Below are 19905 nucleotides of genomic sequence, written 5' to 3'. Positions count from 1 at the left end.
TCTTCCATTTTTTTAACAGTGGTAGAAAATATTAAATGTGAAAAAAATAAAAATATAAGAAAAAAAGATCAAACATAACTGAATCAAAAAGAAGAAAATAATTTTAGGACAAAAAAACAAATACAAGAAAAAACAAAACCAGACATGTTGGAAAGTTTGAGGTCAATTAGATTTTTTCTTATTCATAATTATTTTTTATTTAGCTTTGTTTTTTTTCAATTTTACTCTTTTCTCATCACTATTGCAGGTTTGAACATATTTAATTTTTTTTTCCAATTTTATTTTGACCTCAATTTATTTTCTTCTTTTTTGTTTAAACATATTTAATTTTTTCTTCTATTTTTTTATTTTTATCTTTTCTATAAGTATTATAAGTTTTCAATATATTTAGTCCTATTTCGTCTTTTATTTTATTTTTTTGTCATAAGTCTATTTTCTATTTCTAAGAAGGGTAAAAATAGATAGATTAATTTAATTTCTATCAATATTAAAAATTAGTTTGGATGGAAAAGACTATTTGGGGAATGATTACAAAAAAGCACAGGGATGTAAATGATTCAAAGAAAAATCATAAGAGAGTTTTTGAACTTTTCCCTTAAAATTAACCAAAGTACAACTTTTTACAACATTGCTTGATTTTGAATTGCCTATTCTTTAGCTAGTCAAATTGTATGTTTTTTGTAATTTATTCTTATATTGTAACTTGTAAATATTTTAATTCAAATGCTACCTTTAATTTATCCTTGTAAACCTTGTGATTTCATCAATGATAATTGATTATGTGTTTATTTATCCTTTTTTTTTTGTGGTCTATTTATCCATAGGTGAGCATAAAATTCTTTAGCAAGTCAAATTGTATGTTTTTGTAATTTTGTCTTTTGATTTTTGCTTTATTTATCTTATAAATTGTAAATGTTTGAATTTAGGAACCAAATGTGCTTTCGAAATGTTTCCATCATCTTATCCTAATCCAAAATATTGTTTGTTCCTTTCAGACTTGAGTCATAAGGAAGAAAGGTGACAAGAGAAGCAATGAATTTTCTAAATGTAATAAAGTCGGTTGCTGAAAAAGTTGGAGCGTATGCTTTTGTGCCTATTGTAGAGCATGTAAGTTATTTGATATTTTACGAAGGTAATTTCAAGAAGTTAGAAGATCATGTTAAGGAACTTGAGGTTGCAAGAGAAAGAATATATCATTCGGTTGAAGAAGAAAGAAGGAACGGAAAAGAAATTGAAACTGATGCGCAAAACTGGCTGAAGAAGGTGAATGAAGTCATTGTAGACGCTAATAAGCTTCAAGAAGATCCTGGCCGTGAAAATGTTGGGTGTTCTGAATGGTTGTTCCCCAATTTGTTTTTACGACATCAACTTAGCTTGAAAGCAACAAAGATGACAAAAGATGTTGTTGAAGTACATGGAAAAGCAAAGTTCGATCGTGTTGGTTACCTTCCTCCCCTGGATGGAGTTGGCTCCTCTTCTGGTACAAGTGGTTGTGAAAAGCTTGAGACAAGAGAGTCAATTAAGGAGGGCATTATGAAGGCTTTGAGAGACCCTAAAGTATGCAACATTGGGGTATATGGGCTAGGCGGTATGGGTAAAACCCATTTGGTTAAGGAAGTTTCTCAAATAGCTAAGCTAGACAAGTTGTTTGATGCAATAGTTATGTCCAATGTATCCAAAGCCCCGGACCTCAAAACGATTCAAGGGGAGATTGCAGATTTGTTAGGTCTACGATTTGATGAAGAGACTATTGCTGGAAGAGCATACCGCTTAAGGCGGAGAATTAAAGCTGAGAGATCTATCCTTGTCGTTCTAGATGATATCTGGATGAGATTAGATTTGGAGAAAGTGGGAATTCCATCTAGGGGTGAACACAATGCGTGCAAACTGCTGATGACTTCCAGGAATAAAGATGTGTTGCTAGAAATGAATGCGGAAAAGGATTTTAGAGTTGAAGTTTTGAGTGAAGCAGAAGCTTGGAGTTTGTTTGAATTTATGGCTGGAGATGTAATTAAAGATATCACTTTACACAATGTAGCAACTCAAGTGGCCAAAAAATGTGCAGGTTTTCCTATTCGCCTGGTAACGGTAGCAGCGGGGTTGAAAAATAAGGATATTTATGATTGGAAAGATGCATTAAGGCAATTGGAAAGTGTTGATGATGCAGAGATGGAAGCGATAACTTATTCTGCTTTGGAGATAGGTTACAAATTATTGAAGAGCGATGAAATGCAGGCACTTTTCTTGCTTTTTGGTGTAATGTATGGAGAAAAAATGGAGTACTTTCTGAAAGTTGCAATGGGTTTGGACATATTCAAGCATATGAGTACTGTGGAAGATGCGAGAAATAGACTTTACAAAATAATTGGATCCTTGAAGTCATCTTGTCTGTTGCTTGAAGGTAATACGCGGGAGCAGATCCAAATGCACGACCTTGTTCGTGAAGTAGCTATCTCCATAGCTTCAAGGGATCAATATGTATTTGTGATGCAATCGAAGATCGAGTTGAAGGAATGGCCAACAAAGAATTTTCTAGAACGGTGCACACAGATCATCTTAGACCGATGTCATATCCACGATCTTCCTGAAAGGTTAGATTGTCCTAATGTGAAATTTTTCTATTTGTCTAGTGCTAATCTTTCTTTGGAAACCCCAGATACTATTTTGGAGGGAATGAGAAGCCTGAAAGTGTTAGATTTAACATGCTTGAACATGTCTTCATTACCCACTTCTTTTCGGTCCCTAACCAAACTTCATACATTGTGTTTGGATCAATGCATTTTGGAAAAAATGGACGAAATAGCGGCTTTGAAAAATTTAAAAATTCTTAGGCTTTGCAAATCTTCGATGATCAAATTGCCAAGTGAAATAGGGAAGTTGACGCAGCTTAGAATTCTTGATTTGAGCCATTCTGGAATTGAATTCTTTCCACCCAACATCATATCAAGCTTGACTAAATTAGAGGAGTTATCCATGGGCAATACCTCCATTAAGTGGGAGGTTGAGAATCCAACAAAGCAAAATGAAAATGCTAGCCTTGCTGAGCTTCGAGAATTGTCTAACTTGACTGCTCTAGAATTACAAATTCGGGAGGCTTGGATTTTGCCAAGGGACTTGACGTTTGAGAAGCTCGAAAGATATAAAATAGTTATAGGAGATGTATGGGAATGGTTTGACATTGAAGATGTAACCTTGAAAACATTAAAGCTCAAACTTCGTTCCAACATACATTTGGAGCATGGGATTAAAGCATTGATAAAAAGGGCTGAAAATTTGTACTTGGATGAAGTAGATGGAATTTCGAACGTGCTTTATCAATTGAATGGGGAAGGATTTCCATTGTTGAAGTACCTCCACATCCAAAATAATGCTAAAATGATGCACATAGTTGACTCTATGGGTAGGAATCAAGTCCAAGTTTTGTTTCTCAACTTGGAAACACTAATACTACACAATCTTAAAATCTTGGAGAAGATATGTAATGGCCCACTTGCCGTTAATTCTTTTAGCAAGCTTAGAGTCATTAAAGTGAAAAATTGTATCCAATTGGAATATCTTCTCTCCTTTTCAATGATTAAAGGACTATCCCAACTTTTAGAGATTGAAGTTTGTCAGTGCAATTCTATGAACAAGATAGTGTATAGAGATTGCGATGCAAGTGCAGAGAAAGATACAATTGAGTTTCTTTCGCTACGTTCTTTGACTTTACAACATTTGCAGACACTTGATAATTTCTTGTCTTATGAGTTGATGTCCTCCATAACCGAGCATCAATTGTCAGAGACTAGTGTTCCTGTACCGTTTTTTAGTTCTCAGGTATGTTATTTTGCTCTTATTCTTATTTCAATGCAAATGATAATATTTTAAATTTATGACATGCATAATCTCACACAGAGACTAGTTAGTTGGCAAATTGACAAGGTTCGTAAATAAATATATATTTGTTGAGACATTTATGCGTTTAGAAATGGAGGATGTAAAATATATACATAAATATCACTACAGGAAAATAATACTTTATTCTAAACATTCTAACATACATTGAGTCATAAGAAGAAGACATAAACTTGACTTACAGAATAAACTTGAATCACGGTTGACAAAATAATATGCACAACCACACGAACTACTTAGTTGACAAATTGACAAGTGTTGCAAATAAACAAATAGTTTATGCTGAAATTGTTGGTGAGGCCAATATCTAACCTTAATAAGATATAGTATGAGTTAGAGTCAAATCGAACCATGAAACTTGATCTTATAAGGTTAAGTAGAACTAGAAAGAGTTTCGTCCAATGATAGTTGACATGCAGAACTACACCAACTAATTAGTTGACAAATTAACCAGTGTTGCAAATAAACATATAGTTTATGCTGGCTGATATTGTTGGTGAGGCCAATGTCTAGCCATCATAAGACGTAGTATATAGGGGTGTAAATAGGTTGGACTGGGCTAAGCTTTGCCTTAAAGAGGTCAGACATGTGTAAAATACTTTAGGCCTGACTTGGTTGGTTAGCCTTGTATAAGTCAGACCTATATCTAAAAAACAAAAAGCATAGGTCTGTTAGCCTGTTTAAGCTACTAGGCATTCAATAATTAAAAAATTCAAATAATATTATTTTATTATTCAAAATCATTAAAATAATAATTGATTTATTTTATTTAAAATAAGAGTAGACACCCTTTTGGGTCCTCAACAAAAAACACTAAATCCATTTTAATCTCTTAGAAAAAAAGTACCTATTTTTTTTTTTGAGGGACTATTGTGGGTCTTCTTTGAATTTCATATGGAACACAATTTCTAAGAACTGGAATTTCAGATGGACTACAAGTCGACTTTTTTTTTCCTAAGGAATTAAAATAGATTTCGTGTTTTTTGTTGAGGACCCAAAAGAGTGTTTACTCTTAAAATAAATAATATGGTATTGGCGGCCTTTAGACTTATAAGCTCGACATAGAAAAGAAAGCCTATGGCCTAGTTTCTATTTAATTATATGTAATAGGTTAAGTCTGACTTGATGCAGACCGAGCCGTAAGCCACTGTTAGGCCAACTGACCCCCTAGTAGTATGGGTCGGAGTTAAATCGAACCATGACACTAGATCTTATAAGATTAACTAGAAAGTTTTGTTGTGATTAACATTTATAGGTTTTGGCATATTATTATTGTTATTATTATTAATAGAAATAAAATAGATTTAATTATTTAAAAAATCGTAAGAACAATTATTGCATCTCACACAAATTAATAATCTTAAATTATTTAAGTGTTTATACTTTTTGGTATTTTTCAAATAAGTCCATATGTTTTTAAAAATTATTCATTAGTTTTATGTTTTTTAAGTCCTTATATGTCACGAGATATATTAGATGTGCGAAATAGACTAACCCTCTAAAATCTTATTAGCGCTACATGGTTATTAAAAAATAATAATAATAATCCCCAAGATTATAACATTGTGAAAAAAAAATGTAAACATAATTAAATTCTCAATAAACTCATAAGTCACTAGTCCAATCTTTTTTTTGTTGATATTGACTAGTCCAATCTTTTTTAATTTGACTATCACTGTCTTTTTTATTTGTAAATACCAACTTTTTCATCTAAACTTTTTAATTTCTGTACAAAATAAATGTACGAGATACACATCAGTAACAATAAAATTTCAACATTAATTACCAATCCAAATACTTACCTAAAATTGCATAAATGCAATAACTTACTACAAACAAAATCCCAAATACATAAAAAGGACTCAAAATATACATTTGCATTGAATACAGGAACTGGTCAACTCGTCTTCATTTGCTTGTTTGGTTAGATCAAGCGAGAAGGGTCAGAACAACCCCAATTCTTGTAGATAAATTTTGTAGCAAACCTACATTAACAGTTGTAGGAAACTTGGACCTAATTTAAGATTTATGAATGATATGGGGATTTTAAAAATTTGTAGTTCTAGTTCAATTCTTATTGTCTCAAATTTTTTAATTATATCTTTATAGTTTCAAGATTTTTTATTCAGCTTTCTGCTGAATCTAATCAATAGGCACCCAAATACAAATTTTTAAAACTATAGGGACAATTTGCAAATTCTTAAATTATAAAGATGTATTTAAACTTTCTGAAAAAGTATAGAAACCTATAAATTAATTTAGCCTACATAATATTAATAAGAAAAAAATATTTAGCATAATAAGTATGGAAAGAATAGAAAAGTAACCTATCCTGAGCTTTATGTCTTTTAAGGTGTGCATGACAACCTTTCCAGAATTAATATATATTTTTTTTTCAATTTTTGTTCATGGGAACAGAAATGGATAGAAACAATGTTTGACAAAAACGGTTTATTTTTTTATTCCCGATAAGGAACTGGTTCAATTTATGTGCTCGGGAGTAGAAAAAAGAATAAAAAAATTTATGTTTTTTTTCTTTCCGAGCACAAAATGAGAAATATTTTTCTCTCTAATCACTTTTCACCACTACTATCATCACCACCACCACCACCATCATCCTGATACGAGCACCGCCACCATCATCGTACCACTACCACCACCACCACCACAATGCCACCACGCCATCGCCATCACCATCACCTCCACACCACCGTCACCATCACTATCACTATGCCATCGTCACCACTACCACCACTACTATCATTACCGTCACCACCACTATTACTACCACCACGATACCACCATCACTATTACTACGCCAACACCATCGCCACCATTACCATAACCATTGTCGCAGCCACTGTCATTACCACCACCACCGCCACCACCATCACCACACCACCGCCACCATTACTACCACCGTCGCCACCACCACACCACACCACACCTATGAAAAGAAAAGTGATAATCCGAAATTTTTTTATACTTAATAGGAATGATTTTTTATTCTATTATTTGTTGTGTTATCAAGCACAATTCTCACTCTCGGAATAAAAATAGAATTTGTTATCAAATGTTATCAAACACATTTTTTTTTTTCTGAGAAACTATTCCAAGGCACAGTAATAGAAAAGAAATGTTTCTTTTCAAAAACAGTGCTAGAGAACAGAATGATTGTCATACACACCTTTAAAATTGAGGTTTATGTTTGATGTTGAGGAAAATAATGTAAGGTGAATCATAATATTATGAACAAAATCATGGTTTATATTCGATGTTGAATATTAGATATTTAATAGAGCTGTCAGTGTAAGATTTCTTAGCACTTCATTCAATGATATATTTTCGAAATCATTAAATATGCTTGACTATGAAAATAACTACTTGAAAACTCAAACTATGTTAATAGTAGTGAACTGAAGGATCGATTTGAAAGTTTTAGAAAGTTCGAGAATTTTTCATCACGATCAAAACATATAAAATGTCTATGCATATTTTTCCTTTTTAATTTGACAAGTGATATCTTTATATCCATAAGTAGTAGTTGATATAACTATTTAATCTTTTTTGTTTTGCATGATTAATCATGGATCTAACATTATACAATGCCAAGAAAACATGTATAGCTATTGAAATGGGTAATGCCCATCATAAATATCCCTATAGCCTGTCAATTACGATTTTTGTTAATTTGTTTATATGCAGGTTGGATTTCCTAATCTGGATACCCTTAAGTTGAGCTCACTCAATTTGAACAAAATTTGGGATGACGGTCAACCTTCTGTTTCCAAATTGACAAACTTGATTGTTGAGAATTGTGGTGGGCTTAAGTACTTATTCTCATCCACCATGGTTGGAAGTTTTATTAACCTCAAACGGCTTGAAATCAGTAAATGCCATTCGATGGATTGGATAATAGCCACTGAAGAGAGAAACAATGGTACTGCTTCACTAAATGAGGTATGGTAATTCTGACGTTTGGAACAATATTACAATTCTGAACTTGCATTTATAAAAATATTTATCATTGATACAAGTTAATTATTTATGATTTCATGAATTTTGAATCATAGGTGCGATTCTCCAAATTGGAGACAATCATATTGAAGGACATGGAAAACATGAAGACAATATGGCACTGTCAATTTGACACAGTGAAGGCGTTGCAAGTTAAAAACTGCAAGAAAATTGTAGTGGTTTTTCCTTCTTCAATCCAGGAAACATACCATAACTTAGAGACGTTAGAGGTTACTGAGTGTGCTTTAGTGGAAGACATATTTGAATTGACTTTGAATGAAAAGAGCAGTATAGAGGATGGAACACAACTGAAAAGCATTACTTTAGAAGCATTGCCAAAGCTGAAAAGGACATGGAGCAGGGATCCAGAAGGAATTCTTCATTTTCATAATCTAGAAAATGTATTTCTAAGAAGTTGTGAAAGCTTGGACTATCTATTTCCATTTTCTGTTGCCACTCACTGCTCACTTCTCAAAGAACTTTCTATAAAGGAGTGTGGGAACATGAAGGAAATTGTAGCAGAGAAGGAAGGATCCATGTGCACAACTCCCATATTTGAGTTTAATGAACTAAATACTCTATTGCTTTGGAACTTATACAAACTCAAGGGTTTCTACGCTGGAAATTATATTTTAGCATGTTCATCTTTGAGAAAAATAGATGTTTTTAGGTGTGCAGAATTGAATTTATACAAGACTCTATCTACAAGTACTGATGGAAGGTTTCTAGATGGTAAACACCCTGATACTCTGCGGCAGTCACTTTTCAGAGTTGAAGAGGTATGTATCATATGAAATTGCATGGAAACTACATTATGTCTGATTTTGTGTTCTTATCATGAAATTCCAGAAAATATGGCTGTATCCGACAGTCGCATATATTGACAGTTTTTAAGATAAAACCTATAAGCTACCATGAAATAGTGGTAGATTGGACATTAAATGACTCAATGGATCTGCTAGTTTTCACAATTGTAGAAAACTGGAATTTTAATACTCCAGTTACTTTTGAAAATTAGGTAAAAACAATAGTTAAAATTCTTAGAAAGTATTACATTTCTAAATGTGACCACAAAAATTTAAGAGGAAAAATATTGGAATCTTTTAATATCGGAAGTCATTTAAATTAAACCAAGTTGCATTTAAATAAAAAAAAATCTTTTTTTATTTTTTCAAAAATCATATGGGCAAAAAATTGAGAACTTTTTGCATCAGGAGTGATTTGAATATCATACTTTATGAGAGGTATTTGATTATAATGTAGACAGGCATAAATGGTTTTAGATGAAACTGAGGACTGGACACTAGTAATGGTAAAAAAAAATGGAAAGTACAATGGCAGCATAGACTACTGAGTCAAAAGTAAATATTCTTTTTTTCTTTTTTTGCATCAAAAGTAAGTATTAATTTATTTTAAATTGTTCTTCATTTATGTTTTAGATGATTCCAAATTTGGAGTGGTTGAGAATAAGCTACATGGACGCTATCAAGATACTGCAAGCAAAAAAATTTGGTGCCCTCTTCACCAAATTGACATTTCTTGGGCTGACCGATTGTAAGTATGAAGATGCTTCTTTTCCCGATTGGTTTCTCCAAAATGTGTGTACTCTTGAACATCTAGTTGTTGAATGGAGTTGCTACAAGAAGATATTCCTAGATGAAAGACTATTAAGTAAAAAACCTTACCCACGGCTCAAAAAGTTGACATTGTCTCAATTACCTAAACTTCAACATCTCTGTGAAGAAGGATCCCAAATTGACCCAGTTCTTCAGATTCTTGAATTCTTATTTGTTAAAGAATGTCCTAGTTTGACAAACTTGTTACCTTCCTCTGTTACCTTTAGTCACTTGATGTATTTGGAGATAATGAATTGCAATGGATTGATAAGTTTAATTACTTCTCCTACGGCGAGAAGTTTAGTCAAACTGGCAATATTGAAGGTAAAAGAGTGTAATTCACTTGAAGAAATAATGATAGGAAAGGGAGAAGAATATGACATTGCATTTATTAGTTTGGAAATATTGATGTTGGAAAGTTTGCCAAGTCTCAACAAATTTTGCTCTAATAAGTGCTTTTTGAGGTTTCCATTATTGGAGCAAGTAGTTGTGAAGGAATGTCCTCGCTTGAAGATTTTCTCCATGGGAAACACAAGCACACCAAATCTTCGAAAAGTGAAAGTAGCAGAAAATGAAGAAGAATGGAATTGGAATGGGAACTTAAATGATACAATAAAGAAAATGTTTGTAGATAAGGTATGTTTTGATTTACCAATTGATTTCATGTGTAATAATAAATCAATGCATTAGTTTTATTTAAATTAACTAAATAGAATTGTTTACACAGGTGGCATTTTGTTGCTTCATGAATTTGAAACTATCTGAATATTTAGAGCTGAAAGAGTTATGGTGTGGTCAACTGCATTGCAATGCATTCAACAATTTGAAGTATCTAGTGGTTCAAAAATGTGATTTTTTATCTGATGTACTCTTTCATGCAAATTTACTACAAGTATTCATGAACTTGGAAGAGCTAGACATAAGTGTTAGATATTTAAGTGTGATGAGTCTCACATTGGTTGTTAATGGACTAAGTAAAGTACATATAAGTAGGAGGACTTATGAACCCAATGCCTTAAGGTTTTAGGTTGTGACACAGTGTACGACTCACCTGGTGTGGTTGGTCAGCCCTCTAGACCCACCTGACAGTGGTATCTGGGTACTCGGAGTTGAGGGAGAGCACATCAATGGTAGGTTTCACACTTGAGGGGGAGATTGTTAAAATATTCAAGTGTGACGAAGTCCCACATTGATTGGTAATGGATTAAGTGAAGTCTATATAAGTGGGAGGACCCCTTACGACATGGTGTCAGACCCACTCTGTGTGATTTTCTAGCTTGTTCATTGGCGGTGATCCCTCTCCGTGGGTTCCCTATGGACCCCGACAATAAGGGTCTGTTAATGTGAAATCTTAACATGTCTCTTGCGACTCCGAATAGCTAGATATAAGTTGCATCTTAGGGATCTTGAAGTACATGAATGTGGGTTGAAGAAATTATTGCCAAGGGAGAACGAGATGAGGAGAAAATTAAATTCGAGTTCCCTCATTTGACATCCCTTCAACTTAAGCATTTGCCAAAACTCAAGGCTTTCTTTACTGGGATCCATTCTCTTCAATGTAAATCCTTGAAAACAATAATGGTGTTCAAAGGGATCCTGTCTTAATTTTTTTTTTTTCAATTTTGTGTTGATTTCATCAAAAAGAATTTTTTTCAAAATATTTATCCTAGCAAAAAGCACATTTCTTCTATTGTCTCCATCTGGTGAGAAAAACAATTTTTCACTTGGGCTGATTGGTCATTTACATTTTTGTTGATATTCTATTTAGTACTAAGTTTATTCATTCTTTTGTTGAGAGTAGAAAAGGAAAATATAGATTTCTTCAGTTCTAATTTTGGTCATGCAACAGGTACTTCTTAATGCAGAGTTGTTGACGCTGAATAATAAAGATTTTGACATCTTATTGCAATGTCAATATTCAGGAGATCAATTTCGCAAACTTAAATCTATTTGGGTGTCCCAATTCACTGATGAAGAAGCTCCTTTTCCGTATTGGTTTCTAGAAAATGTACCCAATTTGGAAGAGCTAGGGGTTCAATGGAGTTCTTTCAGAGAGATATTCCAAGATGAACAACTTAATGGTGAGGAAAGACAAATCAAAATTAGGACAATGCCAAGAGAGTTGACATTACATAAACTACATAAACTTAAACATATATGCAAAGAAGGATTCCAAATTGACCCCATTCTTCAATGTCTTGAAAGCATACATGTTTCTGAATGTTCCAGTCTGATAAATTTGGTGCCTTCCTCTGTTGCTTTTAATTACTTGACTAATTTGGAGATCACAAACTGCATTGGGCTGATAAATTTGATATCATGCTCAACAACAAAGAGTCTGGTGAACCTGGAAACAATGAAGATAAAATGGTGCGATTTATTAGAGGATGTAGTGAGTGGAAAAGAAGATGAGACAAACAATGAGATTGCATTTTTCAAATTGCAAACTCTGGAACTTATTTGTTTACCAAGGCTCTGTAGGTTCAGCTCATGTAAGTACATCATTAAGTTTTCACTGTTGGAAGAAGTTGTGGTAAAAGAATGCCCTCAAATGGAAGTTTTTTCTTTGGGGGACACGAGCACACCGAATCTTCAAGGAGTACAAATAGAAGAAAATAATGAAGAATCAAGCTGGGAGGGTGACCTGAATGAAACAATAAAGAAAATGTTTGAAGATAAGGTATGCTGTGATTTAATAATTGATTTCCTATGTAACAATAAATCACCCTCTCTTTTGCTGTTTTTCTCTGCTTTGGAGTCTGGATGGTTGATTTTTAAGTTTCAAACATAATAAAATTTGAAGAGAACCAACAGATTTTGGATTATATCTGGGTATGCCAATCTTCTACAGAAAAAAGGAAAGCAAAAGAGAGACATAAATCCACATTCTAAATCATCATTACTCTTCTTTTCTACAGGGTAACAACCATTGATTTACTATGTTAAAATTAATAATCACATGGCTATTGGCTAAAATTGCTTTTTTGTTTAAATGTTTACTTCAATCGAAATTTCATTACAACAAGATCTCCTTTTCTACAATTATAAAATCTTTTAAAAGCTTGGAATTTCAACTTAACCCATGCATTCTTGTTGTTACTAGTGTGGCCTATTATTTATCTAGATTTTCCAATTAACTTCCTCATTTGAATATATAAAACATTCTTTCTCCTAATTTGGAATTCAAAAGGCTAAATGTTAAACGAGTTTAGATACATATCTATAATTTCAATTGAGTAAAATCTGCAGCCTTACCTTTTTTTCATCTAACTCAATGCAATCGTTTATACAGGTTGCATTTTGTAGTTTTAAGCATTTGAAGCTATCTGAATATCCTGAGCTAAAAGAATTATGGTATGGCCAACTTCAGTGCAATGTATTCAGCAAATTAAGACATCTAGTGGTTCATAAATGTGACTTTTTATCTAAAGTACTCTTCCAGCTGAATTTACTAGAAGTTCTTAAGAACTTGGAAGAACTAGATGTAAGAGAATGTGATTCATTAGAAGCAGTGTTTGATGTGAAAGGTAAATCTGAAACAGATGTTCGAGTGACGAATTCTATTCAGTTAAAAAAACTAAAATTATCTACTCTTCCGAAGCTGAAGCACGTGTGGAAGGAAGAAGACCCACATGGAACTCTGACTTTTCAGAATCTATGTGAAATATCTGTTACTAAATGTAAAATCTTAACAAGTCTTTTTCCACTCTCGATAGCTAGAGAGATGATAAATCTTCAAGATCTTGAAGTACGTGCATGTGGGGTTGAAGAAATTGTTGCCAAGGAAGGAGGAACAGAGGAGATAATTAACTTTGAGTTTCCTCATTTGACATCACTTGACCTTTCACATTTGCCTAATCTGAAGGCATTCTTTAATGGGATCCATTCTCTTCAATGTAAATCCTTGAAAGCAATAAAAGTGTTCAATTGTAAAAAATTGGAGCTATTTAAGACACAGCCTATGAGCTATGAAGAAAGAGCTGGAGATGACAAACTCCATGTCTCATCTAATCAACCTTTCTTCACAATTGAACAGGTATGAGTAGCACTAAATTTTATCCTTGCTGTGGTGATTATTATGTGCCTCAATTTTACTGTTTTTTCATTTTTAAATTGATTTTGGCAAAGAATTTTTTTCAAAATATCAACACTATTTATAGAAGAAAACAATCCTCTTCAATTGTCCCGTAAGTAAAACATTATTTTTTTAATATCTACACTAAATATATACTTTTTAATTTTAGAACTGAGAAAGAAAATATAGATTTCTTCACTTTTAGTTTTGTTTATGCCATAGGTACTTTCTACTTTGGAGATATTGACGATGAATAATAAAGATTTTGACGTCATATTGCAAAGCCAATATTCAGGGGAGCATTTCACCAAACTTAAAGTTATTAGGGTGTACCAATTCACCGATAAAGAAGCTACTTTTCCGTATTGGTTCCTAAAAAATGTACCCAATTTGGAAGGGCTAGCGGTTGAATGGAGTTCCTTCAGGGAAATATTCCAAGACGAACCACTTATAGGTGAGGAAAGACAAGTCAAAATTAGCACATGCCCAAGACGGTTGTCATTATATGATCTACATGAACTTCAACATATATGTAAAGAAGGATTCCAAATTGACCCCATTCTTCGGTGTCTTGAATTCATGTATGTTTGTCAATGTTTCAGTCTGATAAATTTGGTGCCATCCTCTGTTTCCTTTAACAAATTGACCTGTTTGGAGGTAGAAAATTGCTCTGGGTTGATAAATTTGATAGCATGGTCAACAGCAAAGAGTTTGGTCATGCTCACAACAATGAAGATAAATGGGTGCAATTTACTAGAGGATGTAGTGAATGGAAAGGAAGATGAGACAAACAATGAAATTGCTTTTTTAAGTTTACAAACTCTGGAACTCATTAGTTTACCAAGGCTCCGCAGGTTTTGCTCATGTAATTGCTTCATTAAGTTTCCGTTGTTGGAAGAAGTTGTTGTAAAAGAATGTCCTAGAATGGAGATTTTTTCTTTGGGAGACACAAGCACACCAGACCTTCAAAATGTACAAATAGAAGAAAATAATGAAAAATCTCGTTGGGAGGGTGACCTAAATAAAACAATAAAGAATATGTTTGAAGATAAGCTAAGGTATGTGTTGATCCACCAATTCATTTGCTTTTCATTGATTTAAGACTACCTCTATTATGATTCTGTGAGTGGAGAAATTATATTAGAAGACTATGATAAACATAAATGATTAAATATCTCTTGAAAATTCTTATGATTTGTCTCTTTGTATATCAATTTGATTGAACAGGTTACATTCTACAGATCCCAACATATGATCCTGTTTGAGTACCCACAACTGTAGAATTTGTGGTATGACCAACTTCATCATAATATGTTTTGCAATTTGAACTCTAGTGGTGCAGCGATACAATTTTTTATACTGTGGTATTTTTTTTCTCAAATCTACTGCAAATTTCGAAGAAGACTGCCATTTCAATATGGATTTGTTCCCTTGGATATGTTCCTAGTCAAGGCCGTCTTGGTGATTCCACTCTCTTTTTCTTGCAGTTTTTATATCCTATGTGTTGCCTTTGACCAAAGAACATCCTTCGTCAGTTAACAATTTCTTTCTCTCTTCTTAGTTCTGACAAGGATATTCTAGTCCAAATGGTTACTCCCAAGTTGTTTTAGGATATTGGAGTCAATTTAATTTGCAGTCATTTTGGATCATGTCATTGGTTTAAACCAAGTCAAAGAACGTAAGCATATGAGAGTAGATTTTGTAATTTATCAAGTTATATAAGCAGTTAGCTCAAGTTATCAATTAAAGAAAATTAATAATCATGCTCTTAAAGAAAACCTTTAGAGGAAAATTATGAAGTGAGGAGTTTTCAGCAGATATCCTGTTTTATTCATCATTAGTGGAGTTACAATATTCAGTGTAGCCTGCAAAATTTTCAGATACACCACCAATCTTTGTTTGCACTCTTTACTTAATGGCTGGCTTATTTAGGTTCTAATTGTTAAACCTTTATAGCTTTTGGCTAATACTTTCTGATGAGTAGCTTCAATTTCTTGGTGTAGGATGTTCTTTTGTCTACGTGTAATCTAATATGAGCCAGATAGTGGTAGCGTAATTTCAGTGAACTTCAAGTTGTTTGTGATATATAATTGATAGCTTCTTTAATTACCACTATATGCTCATAAATTCTGAAATTTCCTTCTCCAAGCATTGCTTTTGCTTTGAACAAGAACAGCCATTTGTTTTAGCTTTTGAGTGTGTTATTGTGTGATTGTACAATGGCAGCTCTACTATATCAGTGTGTACACAGCTGCTCTGACGGAACTAACATCTGAGATTTTGGAGCTAATGGCAGAAGGTCCGGGGTCTCAGATACATCAGTTTTCAGCAGAGAAAGAAAAATCATAAAAGAAAACATAAGTTAATAGTGAAATTATATAATAAACTATAACTATTCATTTGTTGATCTACGAAATAATTTCTTTTCATTAATTTAAGGTTGTCTCTATTCTCTTTATGTCGGTTTTTTTTTACCATTGTAGCCCTTATGTAATAATTAATTACCAAATTGACCTCGATTAGAAACTATTTCAAAAAATTAACCCTTCAAAAAAACATAACACCAATCTGCTCCTGTTTGACCGTTGACCACCAAGCCTACCCGGGTATCCCCCTACCTACCCGGGTATATTTTGAAATTTTTTATCTACCCGGATAGGAAGTGGGGTACCCGGGTATATTTTTTGAATCTGAAAAAATGTTTGAATTATTTACCCGGGTAGGAAGGGGGGTACCCGGGTAAATAATCCAGATTGAAAAATAAGCAAAGATGGTGCCATGCCAACTGAAGAACAACAACTCCAAATTGAAAATGCCAAACTCAAAGCTGAGGTTTGTGTCCACAAAACTCAAAAACATAGGTTATAATTACTTTTCTGATTTTTTTTATATATAAAATCCAGATTGAAAATTTACACTCTTAAAACATTTGTAGGTAGAGAAATATACCCGGGTACGCAATTGTCGTTGTCTTCGGTGCCTACCTCAGAAGTTGCAGTCTTCGGTCATCAAAGCTCAATGTCACGTGAAATGTTAACATTAAAAATAAAACAAAACCAAAACCTGACCTATTATACAGAGCAACTTAACAAAAAAGAGGTCTCAAGAATAAGATAGTTTGATCGTTGCTGTAGAGAGAAATGGCATGGCACCATCTCTGCTTGTTTTTCAATTTGGATTATTTACCCGGGTACCCCCTTCCCTACTCGGGTAAATAATTCAAACATTTTTTCAGATTCAAAAAATATACTCGGGTACCCCCCTTCCTACCCGGGTAGATAAAAAATTTCAAAATATACCCGGGTAGAGAGGGGGGTACCCGGGTAGGCTTGGTGGTCAACGGTCAAACAGGGGCAGATTGATGTTATGTTTTTTTGAAGGGTTAATTTTTTGAAATAGTTTCTAATCAAGGTCAATTTGGTAATTAATTATTACATAAGGGCTACAATGTTCAAAAAGCCCTTTATGTCTCTATTCTCTTGATACATCGATTTGATTGAACAAGTTGAATTTTACATATTGCAATGTTTGAACCTGTCTGGATACCCACAGTAATAAAATTTGTGGAATGGAACATTTCATCGTATGTTTTGCAATTTGAAATCTTCAGTGGTGCACAGATGTGATTTTTGATCATATGGTCTTTTTTCACTAAATGTACTGCAAATACTCATGGATTGGAATAGCTTACAGTAGGAGATTCATTCATTAGAAACAATGTTTAATGTGGAAGGTGTAAGTCTAGAGAAATATTGGTGAAGCAAACTACTCAATTGTTAAGATTAATTTTGACTAGCTTACCAAAATTGAAGAACATATTAACGAAGACCCTAAAAATATTACCTTTGGAAACTTATGCATGATAGATTTTTTTCTTTTCTTGGAATGCCATGAAAATATGTCCATTGGTATGTTTTAGAAAAAAAAAAATTCTTAAAACTTATTAAATATGTTTTCATCGTCACTATAGAATTTCAAAGAAAATCTGTCTGTATGTTTTAGTTAGATGATGGAGTAGTGATTACATAACAAAAGAGTTTCAGCAAACGTAGCCACTACTTTAACAGTTTCCTATTTACCGAACTATTCTACACTATTAACATAAAATAGGACATAATGCATTACAGTGTTGAACAAGAATACTTCACATGAAAATAAGAGTGCACAACTGCACATGCTTGATAGGCTAGGATTCTGCACACTGTGGTTCTGTTATTCTTCTTCAAAGCAAGCTGTTAAAATTTAACATGCTGTCAAAGTTAACAAGCTACTGTTATTAGAAAACAATATACTTTATGTCATAAAGAGCATTATAAACTGTTCGTTGTCAATAAATTAATACATTATATGCTAATGTTAAATATTTTTCAAAATAACCCCCAAGGGTAGCTCAGTTGGCAGCTGAGCTCCTAAGGAATTGCTTGGTGCAGGAATCAAACTCTGCCTCAAGCAGTTTCTTGAAAAATATTTGGGGGCCAGAGGATAAGCCAAAAATCTTCGGTTGGGGGATTAGTTTCGTCCTTTCTCCGGTTGCGAAGCTTAGTGCACCCACTGTTACAATGAAGGACTAGCCCAAACGGGCCGTACCCCGAGGGCATGGTGCCCGGAGAAGGTTGAATGGGGATACCTCCTGCCAATGTACCAAAAAAAAAAAATATTTTTCAAAGTAAGTTAGGGAGCTTTTATACACATGGTTTGCCTTAATATATTATATGCTATTTTTTGTTATAAAATATTAATTTATGGATGACTTGAATTTTAAATTATGTAACCGTTGGCACTAATGTTACAATTATCCCTCGTTTATGTTTGAGACCACCACACTAATAAAACATTAACTCCCCATTCATGGGTTTTTAGAGAAAAGTATATTTTGAGACATCAAGATGTTTATAATATTGGTTTGTTGATCTAGTTTTGTCGTAGAGCATTTTTTTTTTAAAATATTCATTTTGATAACACTCGCGGGGAAGGGAAATTAAAACCCAACCTTCTTTTTCCACTGTTTTGAACACATTTTTTTTTACCAAATTGTTTTACCCAATTTGGTAATTCTGAACTTTTGTTTTATGACTTGAAAAAACTTCCTGAAAAAAAAATTCCCAGTAGTTAATTCTTAAATAGTTTACTTTCTGCATCCATTTTATTCCCAATACTACAAAAAAACCCTTTCAGAAATAGATTTCTAACATTAAGTTTTAGTCCATCAATTTTAATTTTATTTTAAACTTTTCTTTATAACAAATGCAAAATCTCTTTCATGTAATGGGAACGGTAATCGGGTTTTAATTACGATGCATATACTTGTGCAATTCTTGCATGAATGTTAGCAAGGCAACAAGTATCAAGTCATCAAACATCTTAAACAAAGAATAGCTGCAGCAAAAAGTTCAATCACTATCAAAGGGAAAGTAGCAATATGGTTAAAAGTCCAAATAAAAGCATGGAATATCATATCAATCTTGAAAAAGGCTTTCCGTTTATAATGCCCGTGCAGATATCCAACAAGGAGCAATTAAAAAGAATGTGATATGCAGATATACACGCATTGATGGTAAATCCAGGGATATTGTTTATGAAGGTATTGATTTGATATGTAATGAATATAGGAAGTATGGTCATAGAGATGCGGCTTGTCCTCTCAAGAAGCCAGCTCCTGTGAAAGCTGTTAGAGAGGAATGACGTGTTGTGGGAAAGAAGCACCAGGTTTTTCCTCAAGCTATAGATGCTGGTGCACCAAGTGAGTTATTAACTTATAAAGAGAAATTTGTTGTGTAACCACAGGCCACAGATCATGGGCCTGTCAGAGTGGCTGAGAATTCCTTTGCAGTGCTGAAGAAGGTTGTAGAGGAGTTAGATTTGAGTGATGAAGGTGGTGGAGGAGGTTTGATCCCCTTTTTCAGGCTCCTCTTTTGTGCCTGAACAAGCAGAAATTCCTGCTGGTATTGCAGATGAGTTGTTTGCTAAAGGTCTAGACGTGTCTATTGTAATATCTCCGTCTCGAGCCGGTTCAATTAACATACCTATGGTACAAAAACATACATCAACGGAAGTCTTAACATATAATTTATCTCCGTCTCGAGCCGGTTTAATTAACATAAGTACAAAAACATACATCAACGGAAGACTTAACTTATAATCTTGCATTAACTTACAAATATACGACCTAACTTTTTTTCTTCTTTTCTTTATTTCGTTTCACATGATATATAGCATTATATCCTTTCTTTCTTATCCATCATAATTCCTTTTCTAAATATTCATCTTTCATCAATGACTATACGCAATGGTCCTTGACCATCC

General features: G+C 33.4%; 1 protein-coding gene across 1 annotated transcript; it reads left to right on the top strand.

Moving 5' to 3' along the window:
• The first annotated feature begins 1032 nt into the window (after nt 1-1032).
• Nucleotides 1033-19524, top strand: LOC133299367 (uncharacterized). Its single transcript, XM_061498825.1, has 10 exons — nt 1033-3816; nt 7600-7854; nt 7968-8690; nt 9351-10163; nt 10255-10452; nt 11377-12207; nt 12820-13563; nt 15829-15901; nt 19100-19269; nt 19387-19524. Exons 1-10 carry the CDS (start codon nt 1033-1035, stop codon nt 19522-19524), a joined length of 6729 nt encoding a protein of 2242 aa, XP_061354809.1.
• Nucleotides 19525-19905: the final 381 nt, after the last annotated feature.

This window comes from Gastrolobium bilobum, unplaced genomic scaffold (genome assembly GCF_033153095.1).
Source record: "Gastrolobium bilobum isolate Gb01-03AN ecotype WA unplaced genomic scaffold, APGP_CSIRO_Gbil_v1 utg59369, whole genome shotgun sequence".
NCBI lineage: Eukaryota > Viridiplantae > Streptophyta > Magnoliopsida > Fabales > Fabaceae > Gastrolobium > Gastrolobium bilobum.
This window is presented reverse-complemented; position numbering and strand designations above follow the sequence as displayed.